Source organism: Cibotium barometz, chromosome 1 (assembly GCF_041138505.1).
Source record: "Cibotium barometz isolate CiBa-2024 chromosome 1, ASM4113850v1, whole genome shotgun sequence".
In the NCBI taxonomy this organism is placed as follows: Eukaryota; Viridiplantae; Streptophyta; class Polypodiopsida; order Cyatheales; family Cibotiaceae; genus Cibotium; species Cibotium barometz.
The window spans coordinates 7,335,080-7,345,751 of record NC_141046.1 but is presented as its reverse complement, the minus strand read 5'-3'; the positions used below and the strand labels follow the sequence as shown (position 1 = coordinate 7,345,751).

Here is a 10,672-nt window from a genome sequence, read left to right as displayed (position 1 = left end):
ATATGAAAAAACCATATACCTGTTTGCAACAAATGATAGCCAACACTACAAACAGGGGTGTCAATACAAAATTTATCTTAAAAGGTACAAAAGGGGAATAGATGATAGCTGCCTGAAAACACAACAGGTGCATAATTGAATAATTCACTAAATAGGGATCCAGCTATGCATCCAGGGTTCATCAGAAGTTTTGAACCTGGTTGGATGCATTGCACAAAAGGATGATATGGGACCCTTAAAACTTCATATTGCACAATTGAACAATACTTCTTAACAAACACGATGATCAAAACGCCAGGCATCAGATTGTTATTGCTGCAAACATTGTTTACATTCTCGGTTTAGGATGGGGCTTTTTCTGTCCATGGTGCTGAGTGCCCCGCGTTGGAGAATGATTATCATTCATATCATCATCATCTTCTGCAAGTAACTTATCTCCATATTTCACGGCCTCAAGTGTCATGCTATGCTCGTCCTGACCATTTTCTAATGAGGGCATGATAAATTTACCTTCCCCTTTCAGTAATTCAACAACTTCCACCATTGTTGGTCTTTTCTCAGGGCTGTTTTGAGCACACATAGTTGCAGCGTGCACCAATCTCCTCAACTCTGCTTCATCAAACCTGCCTTTTAGCTTCGGGTCTACTAGTTCATGCAGTTTCCCTTCGTACACTAATGGTCCTGCCCACTCCACTATGGTGCGCTTCTGTCCCGATCCGAGCTTCTCGATTGGCTTCCTACTGCTGATAAGCTCTAAAAGCAGGATGCCAAAACTGTAAACATCACAACTCTCAGAGACTTTCCCCCACAAGGCATACTCCGGTGCGAGGTAGCCCAATGTGCCTTTCACTCTGGTTGTCACATGAGAGGCACCCTCTGGTATGAGCTTTGCAAATCCAAAATCTGCAACCTGCGCCTCGAAATTGGAATCCAGCAAGACATTGCTTGCCTTCACATCCCTGTGAATAATGTGAGGAGTTGCATAGTGATGCAGATATCTGCAACACAACAAATGTTAGTAGAAGCATTAAGAGAGCATGGATACAGCTATTTTAACTTCCATAAACCATAAATCTGAAAGCACATACGCAATTCCTTCTGCAGAGCCAAGGGCAATACGCATCCTTCTTTGCCAGTCTAGATGCCCATCTGCCGCAAACTGTCCATGAAGATGAGACAAAAGGCTCAAGTTTGGCATGAAGTCATAGATGATGAGACGTTCTTGTCCTTCTGCACAATACCCCCGTAAACTCAGCAAATTTTTGTGGCGAACTCGTCCCAGTATCTCCACTTCAACGGCAAACTCCATCTCTGCTTTTGAGCTCCATACTTTCAGCCTCTTTACTGCAATCTGCAGGTGACGGCTAGGCTCATACATAGCATATACCTTTAAACATGCTTCCAATTCACAAGATCTCGTCAAGAAAAAGAAAGGTTTCAGGAACAATTTTAGATATCAACTTCCTGACAATCATCCCATTGACATACTTGTGAGCCACCCGGAAGTTGTCCCCAATAAACGCTGCCAAAACCACCTTCACCCAACTTGTTGTCATCGCTGAAGTTATGTGTGGCAGAAAGCACTTCTTTAGATGTGAAAATTCGCCAGCTTTGTTTATCATCTGATACACTGCAGGAATCCCAAAAAAAAAACTTCTTGAACATGATAAAACCCAAATGGCAAGGCAAAGTTGTGAGCAGTTCTATGGCAACCTGTTGCCCAGTGCGCAATAACACTACTTGAAAACATTCCGAGATTAGAGATGCTGCACTATGAGTAGGGAAAAAAAGCTTCAGTTCATCAAGATGCTTGACTCTGTTTCCAGAAACGTAGCTTGTATACTAAATTTGAAATCAGTGCTCAGAATTGATGTTGCATCATGAGTGAATCGCATTAAACAAAGCTAGAGTGTTCACTCCAGCTTAGACAGGCATGCAAATGCACACGGCGTACACACAGCATTGTATTAGAGTAGCTTGTTTAGGGAGTGTTGAAATTGTAAGTGATGTTGCCTCCGCACATTAAGAATGCCAACCACATTGAACAAACTCGGAGTGATCACTCTTGGCTGAACAGGCGTGCACAAGCACATGGTGCACACGCCTCATTAAACAAGTCAAGCCAAGCCTGAAGTACTCGCTCTAGGCTGGACAGGCACATGCTATTCAGAACCCCAGTAAAGATTATTCAACCACCAGATAATTGCATGCTGTTTGATGGTAACTCCAGTAAGAACCAACATATAAACCTTTCAACAAACCAATTACAACACAATCTTTTCTTTGTGAAGTTTGATTGGCCTGAATTTCAGTTTAAAGAGACCACAAGTGTCACCCGAAGGTCAGACATTCAAACCCTGACACCCAATTGGAACCCCCCCCCCAAAAAACATCAACCTCCTGTGTGGCAGGCTCTTCGCTGTGTCGTTGGCCCAACCTCCCACCCTATCCAAGAGGTGGTGTAACATCTCCTTGGTTTAAACTCCTTCAGATCTACTGATGTCAACAGTGTCAGCAAGGCATACTGATGTGGCTGCTGACATGGCAGAAAGCAAAGTAAAAAGCTTCAAATAATCAACTCCATCATGCATAGCATAGACTCCATGGTACATCATCACCACGCAAGTCACCAGTGCCAAGAGTAGGTGCAGGTTCATGCATAGAGGTTTGTCACCTCAGTAGATAAATCTTCATAAATAAACCATGGAACTAAGTTTCTATCACTTCTCCCGAGGTCAAGGGAAGACTCAGCCATGAAAACGGCTAGAACTAAAGAACGTGTGCGTGCACAGTGACACGCAAACTCGCACACGCATACACACAACCTGCCTTTCGCATGTTGACACTCAATTTTTACAATAATCTAAATTGCTTCTGACAAAAAACACTGAATAAACTGTTGGCCACTACTCGCAATGATACGCTTTCAGAAAAATCGTCATCATAAAGACAACTTGAGAGTGACAATCTTTGAATTATGGACATTAATGTCCCACTCTAAAGCTGCTAGTTCTCAGCCCTACTGTTTACCAAAAGTTCACCTGATGCTCACATAAAAGTAGCACATAAGGTTTCTCCTTTGCACAAAATGTTTCGCAAAGAGAACAAAATCCAAAGATCTGACTTCAATGAATGGCCAAACTGAAAACTTTCTTTAAAAAATGATGTGGTGAAGCCAAAATTTGGAAGGCGCTACCTACTTGCCTTCAACTCCCGCACAGCACCACTTTGCTAAGAAGGCCATGGCTTGTCCACCTCAATCAGATTGCCCCAAAAGGTTTCCTATTTGGCAGTGTACGATTTCAATTAAAGGATTCAAGTTGTTGGAGCTTCAAAAAATGTAAATGGATGAATAAGATTGAGAACATAAGATTAACGCGTGATGCAAAAAAGAAGCTAAATTCTAGACAAGTACAGGCTTTAAGGGAGAAAGAAAAGGTAAAGGTTCATTTCTCAAAGACTGGACATAGCAAGCACACAATGTATCATGGAAAATAAAGCAGGAAAACAATGAAACCCTGATTTCACTGCAAGACCCTAGATAAAACCCTAATCTGCAAAGACACTCAGTGAAACCCTAGCTTACGAAAAGGAGACCCTGGTTTCCTTGTTTACTATCAAACCCTGCATTACTGTGGAGCCCTAGATTGTAAAGAAATCCTGATTCCGACCCCGACTTCCCCATAAAAATCCTAGTTTTCTGTTTACCTTGGAATCCTGGCTTCAGTGCGAGACAAGCACAAAGAGTAAGGGGGCTGACTTCGCCTGCTTGAGCCTAGACGATTCGTGCGCGACGAATTCTTGTCTCATCGCGCTTGCTGACGAGGGGAAGGGCCCCGGCCCCCCACCAGAACAAAGCATCAAAGCATCACGCGGGAAGCATCGTTTGTCGCCTTGCGCGCACAGCCCTTCTGCTTCAAGCCACCATCAACCTCGGCCCATGCCATTTAATTAATATACACACCCATCACATTCACAATACCTCAAGTGGCGGCCTGCCACCCTGCCTTGGCCTTCAAACAACTCTACCTTGGCCTTCAAATGCTTCTTCATCGAAGAAAACTTGCTTTTGACAAATACACATATTTCACACAATGTTATAAGATACATTAATTGATCGGGGATATTAGTGTAAAATGCCCTGTAAAGTGTTGGAAATAGGGTTGCGCGGGTTGCAGGAATACACAGTGGAGAAGCTCAAGAGAGCACACAATGAGATGATAGATAGATAATGAATGTGTGCGCTGTACAAAGAAGATAAGTATACCCCAAAGATGGGTGTATACTAGCACGGGAAAAAACCTCCTAAAGAGGAAAAAAGTACCTCGCCTGGTCCTAGTGTGTTACACACACATCACTACCAAATATGGCTACAAATCTTCCGTAAAAAGTTATGATGTGAACAAGGGGTCAGCTCTGCTGGCACTAGAAGTACAGAGATGTGCTAAGCTCTTTGGACTGTGATAGGGAGACCAGACTAGTCCCCAAAAGGAAGCAAGTTTAAAGCTTTGCGAAAAGCTTCAAACTTCTCTCATGGGAGAGCCTTCGTGAACAAATCTACAAAGTTGTCCTGTATTGGCACATAAGCCAAGCTAATTTCCCCTGCAAAGTATCTCTCCGTGACATAATGATAGTACCCAAGTATGCATGTATCTTTTCATACCATGCTTTGGGAGCTTGCTTAAGACCATATAAAGCTTTCTTTCAGCTGCATACTTTTGATTCCTGGCTTTTCTGAACAAAACCACGAGGCTGAGATACATAGACCTCCTCATGTAAATCTCCATTTAAGAAAGCAGTTTTGATATCCAATTGGCGTACATTCCAACCTTTATGTGCTGCAAATGCAATGATAGTCCGCATGGTAGTCATACGACATGTGGGTGCAAAGGTTTCACCATCATCAATGCCTTTCTCTTGTGCATAACCCTTTACAACAAGCCTAGCTTTGTATCGCTCAACACTACCATCCGATTTACATTTGAGCTTGTAAACCCATTTTGTACCAATGGCCTTCTTGCCAAGAGGCAAGTCTACCAAATCCCATGTATCATTTTTTAGTATCGAATCATTAACACTCATTCAATTTTTCAGATTCCTTTGCTTCATCAAAGGAGACAGGTTCCTCTTCATCACATAAACTGGCAATAAGAGCATAACATACGTCAACAAGAGATGCATGAGAGCTGGCATGTGTTGTGCTAGGTAAAGGAGTAGCCAATTTATTATCACGTAGTGTTTGCACCATTCATTTTGGCATACGTTAGACTCCACAATTTCCCTTCTTTCCTCATCAACAACTACATCATCCACATTTGCCTCATCAATAGGCTGATCTATGGGCTGAAAAACATGCTGATTTGTAACCTATGTGGGCTGATTTTCAGCATTCCCTTCTTGCCTCATCAATAGGCTGATCTATGGGCTGAAAAACATGCTGATTTGTAACCTATGTGGGCTGATTTTCAGCATTCCTTGGATTATCAAAATGCTCTAAATCAGTGCGTCCTGCATTGAACAATGAAAGGAGAGTGTCGAATATGTCCTATGAATATACATTTTGTTGTTTTTTACATGAAAGCAAAGGCTGAATTGCATCTTCCACAAATACAGCATCTCTAGTCACAAGAATCTGCTTGGTAGCACAATGATAGAGACGATAACCCTTACTTTCCGAGCTGTATCCCACAAAAATACATTTAACAGCCTTATCATCATCAAGCCTACTGCGAAGTTGCTCAGGCACAAGTACATAAGCAAGACAACTAAAAATGCATAAAAGAGCTCCAAAAGGGCTTTCTATCATTCCAAGCTTCAAAAGGCGTAATTGAATGCAAAGCCTTTGTAGGACACCTATTCAAAACATATGTTACAAACCTGACTGCTTCTACCAGATACCATGAGGTAACTTCTAACTTTTGACCATACAATGTGCCATCTCCATGAGAGACCTATTTTTACGTTCAGCTACACCGTTTTTGCTGAGGTGTGTAGGGCACAGTATATTGGTGTTTTATCCCATTATCAACCATGTATACATGAAACTACTTAGACATATACTCCTCCCCTCGATCAGTACTACGCAAGATACTAATTGTGAGATCCCTGTTTCCACCGCGCAACGGATTCGGGGTACTAGCAGCGGAAGTAGCCTTTCTTGCGCGGGCCAGGGTCCCACACTCGAGGCCTCGTCCACGGATATCCGGACAAAAGACTAATCCGTTGGTTTTTCCAAAACCGAACCCGGAAAAACTTCCTTTATCCGGAAAGCACGGGCGATTCCACCAGGATAACTTTTTACTCTAACGTAGTCAAGACCATTACTGATCAAACTGATCCGACTACACCTTTAAAGGTACTTGGTCAATCAAGGACGAAACTTGCACTTGGATCATTGGGATCAACGCTTTGTTCCCCATCAAGAGGCACAGCCGTTGATTCCTATCCATAGAACAATTACTGTCCGGGATTTACTTCATCTATCGTAATAACAGAAATTGAGTCTTGATTTACGGATCCATCAGTCCAGCCTAACCCCATCAGTCCCATGGGTTAGCCAACCTCCCAACCACTGTAGTGATGGGATCCAATTAGGAATTTGGTTAGGTTTTGTCCCGGGTACCAGGGAAAAGAGTTCATAGACCCCCTAGTCGAAAGTACATACAAACATAAAACTAGTCACGCCACTTACATACCCAATATGAAATTGCCTTTTTCTCAGCATCAATTAACTTTCAAACAATCCTTTAATGAAACCATTATGTCACTGATGACAATCCTCAAAGTCTCTGGTTGAATCCTTATTTCTCGTCATTCATTCATCGGTGTACTTATGGCATCATTGGCAACCAGAACGCTCACCACCTGTTCACTCAGGGGCCTTTTCCATAGTTCCTAGCTCATAGTAACCGGCAATATATTCATATAATAGAATGGAATCTCCGTGGAAGATCAGCAAGATCAACCCACAGATCCATATAAAAGAGCCATGGACTCATCCGTTGAGGACCAGCAAGGTCAATCAACCAGATCCATGCCCGGTTTCAAAAAAACAACTCTTACTCCTTGTTCCAATATCTTCCACAACGCACGTGTGGGTATCTTCGGCGACCCAGAGCCCGAGCACCGTATGGTCAGCACCCTCTAGGATCCTTCGCAGGTGACCTAGCGCTTCACTCACAGGCCGCTTCCTTGGTCCCTCATCCACTGTACCGGAAGCTCACCATTTAAATCAAACCGAGGCTGGTCAAGACCTCGATCGACCTTGCTACGTGAGACGTCCTCCATTGACTCTCCGTCAGCAGTTACAACTTTATCAGTTCGGTCTTCATGACCTTAATCCTCAAGACGGTCAAAATGCTTCCCCAGCATTCTTGACATAAAACAGTCATTTACAAACAGTCACAAAATACAGTTTCTATAACGAACTCTCGTCTTTCCACATTATCCACTCTCGGACCACATTACTTATTCCCTATTCCATTCAATGTGTACTCATTCTCATCCATTCACTCATATAGACTACACATTATTTCACATACACATTCACATTCATTGTTCTACATACATATCCATGTTCGTACGTCCACATCATACATCCAATTTCACATTCATACATACGCATCTACATGCATACATCTATTTTCACATCCTCATTCATACATCCACATTATACATACATCCAATTTCACATTCATACATACGCATCTACATGCATACATCTATTTTCACATCCTCATTCATACATCCACATTCACATATATACATCTACATCCGAATCTACATCCATACATCCACATCCACATCTTCATTCACATTCACATCCATACATCCACATCTACATACATACATCCATTTTTATATCCTCATTCATACATCCACATCCACATACATACATACATCCGTATCTACATCCATACATCCATACTACATCCATTCTCGCCCTAACACATCCCATATACATCTTATCCCATCAGATACACTCTCTACCTCGTCCCATACACATCTTAACACATCCTAACTCATCTTAACACATTCTATCACATCTCATACACCTCTTATCATATCCTATCACATCTCATACACATCTTATCACATCTTTTCACATCTCATACACCTCTTATAATATCCTATCACTTCCCATACGCATCTTATCACATCTTATCAAATCTCATACACCTCTTCTCACATCCTATCACTTCCCATACGCATCTTATCACATATTATCACATCTCATTTAAAAATCAATCTTTTATGCATCTTCCTATGCATAAATTCATTTTAAATGAAAATGACACTTTTGAATTAAAATTCCATCTCTTATGCATCTTCCTATGCATAAACTCAATTTAGATGAGAATTGACACTTTTGAATTAAAAATCTATCTTTTATGCATCTTCCTATGCATAAATTTAATTTGGATGAGAATAACACTTTTGAATTGAAATTCCATTCTTTTATGCATCTTCCTATGCATAAATTCAATGTAGATGAGAATGACACTTTGAATTTAAAAATCAATCTTTTATGCATCTTCTTATGCATAAATTCAATTTGGTAGGAATTACACTTTTAGAATAAAGGAATTTCTCTTATGCATCTAAGTTATGCATAAAATCCATTTATGATGAAAATCACACTTTTAGTATAAAAAGAATATCTTTTATGCATACCTCTATACATGAAATCCAATATGATAAAAGTCACACTTTTACAATAAAATAATCAACTTTTATGCATACCTCTATGCATGAAATCCAAATATGATAAAAGTCACACTTTTACAATAAAATAATCAACTTTTATGCATACCTCTATGCATGAAATCCAAATATGATAAAAGTCACACTTTTACAATAAAATAATCAACTTTTATGCATACCTCTATGCATGAAATCCAAATATGATAAAAGTCATACTTTTACAATAAAATAATCAACTTTTATGCATACCTCTATGCATGAAATCCTTGAAAATATGATAAAAGTCACACTTTTCTAATAAAATAATCAATTTTTATGCATACCTCTATGCATGAAATCCAAATATGATAAAAGTCACACTTTTATAATAAAATAATCAACTTTTATGCATACCTCTATGCATGAAATCCAAATATGATAAAAGAAACACTTTTATATTAAAATAATAATTCTTTTATGCATACCTCTATGCATGAAATCCAAATATGATAAAAGTAACACTTTTACAATAAAATAATCATCAATTATGCATAACATAAAAATCAATTTCTCCATGATTACAATAAAATTCTTTCAATTTATCTAGGATGATAATTCCTAGAATATGGTAGGAAGTTCTCTTTTCATGCTTTGAATAAAATTATTTTATGTGTAATTTTTATAAAAATTTTGCCATAGCTCCGCTACTATGACTGATAAATCTCAATTTATTTTGAAGGATAAAGCTTATCATTAAGGAAATGATTAGAATGATCCCTAATTGGATCATTAACCCAATAATGGGTTGAATCATCAATATTCATGAAATACATAAACTAAAAGCATAGAAAAAAGCCATTAATTTGACCTCAAGCATAGATTAATCTTGGATTGAGGAAAAGCTTTATGAAAAGCTTCATTTGGATTGAGAATGGGTCATGAGTATGACCATTTCTTGAGTGAGAGAGAGAAATTATATAAAAACCATTAGAATTAAGCATAAATGAAAATTTATGTAATTCTTAACTATCATTAATCAATTAACTTCAACAACATTCATCAAATTATGTAACTCTTCACTACCATTCATCAATTAACTTCAATAGCATTCAAAAACCATTCCAATTAAGCTTCTCAAGCTTGAGAGGGGTTGAGAAGAGAGAAACATTGAGAAATTATAGAAAATGATCAAAATTCACTAAATAATTACCTTACAAATTGCTTGATTCTTTGTTCACGGTAGAGGCCCCCAACCAATCAATTGGTTAAGTATGTTGATGGAGCCACCAATGGGGATTGAAGAAAGAGGGAAGCTCCAATTTCTTCAATTTGGAGAGAATTTTAGAGAATAGTAGAAATTAGTATTATTTCAGCATAACTCTAGTATAGTAAAATTCTTCTATTTTTTTCAAAGGACTCATGTTCTATTTATAGGAGAGGGAAGCTCTAACCAAAGCTAACTGAATTCTAGAATTTTTCAAATTCACTTTGGTTGAATTTGGACTAGATTTGGATCTAGTTTGGTTCTTTTTTTATTCGGTTTGGTTCCATTTTGATTTGGTTTGATTCAAGAGAGAGGAGAGATAAAAATATCACATTAATTTTGAGTTTAAAACTCATTCAAGCATGTGAAATATGCACCTCCTTTAATGGACTCCCCTTCCTTACATATGTGTCAAAATGGTATTATTATACCCAAAATATCTCATATTTTTAATATTGCTCATAGTTTTTTACTAATAAACCTTGTACATTTTCAACTCTTCATCTTATGTGAGCATTTACTCATTTTTGGATACCCAAAATATCTCATATTTTTGATATTACTCATAGTTTTTTACTAATAAACCTTGTACATTTTTAACTCTTCATCTTATGTGAGCATTTACTCATTTTTGGATACCCAAAATATCTCATATTTTTGATATTACTCATAGTTTCTTACTAATAAACCTTGTACATAGTCAACTCTTCATCTTATGTGAGCATT

The 10,672-nt window shown here is 38.8% G+C and overlaps 1 protein-coding gene across 1 annotated transcript; it reads right to left on the bottom strand.

Moving 5' to 3' along the window:
- Positions 1-286: 286 nt before the first annotated feature.
- On the bottom strand, positions 287-3,934 carry LOC147641564 (PTI1-like tyrosine-protein kinase At3g15890). The gene is made up of 5 exons (XM_086789051.1): positions 3,709-3,934; positions 3,201-3,282; positions 1,489-1,630; positions 1,089-1,351; positions 287-998 (listed from the first exon to the last, which is right to left on the bottom strand). Exons 2-5 carry the CDS (start codon positions 3,242-3,244, stop codon positions 329-331), a joined length of 1,119 nt encoding a protein of 372 aa, XP_086645177.1. The 5' UTR covers positions 3,245-3,282; positions 3,709-3,934; the 3' UTR covers positions 287-328.
- Positions 3,935-10,672: the final 6,738 nt, after the last annotated feature.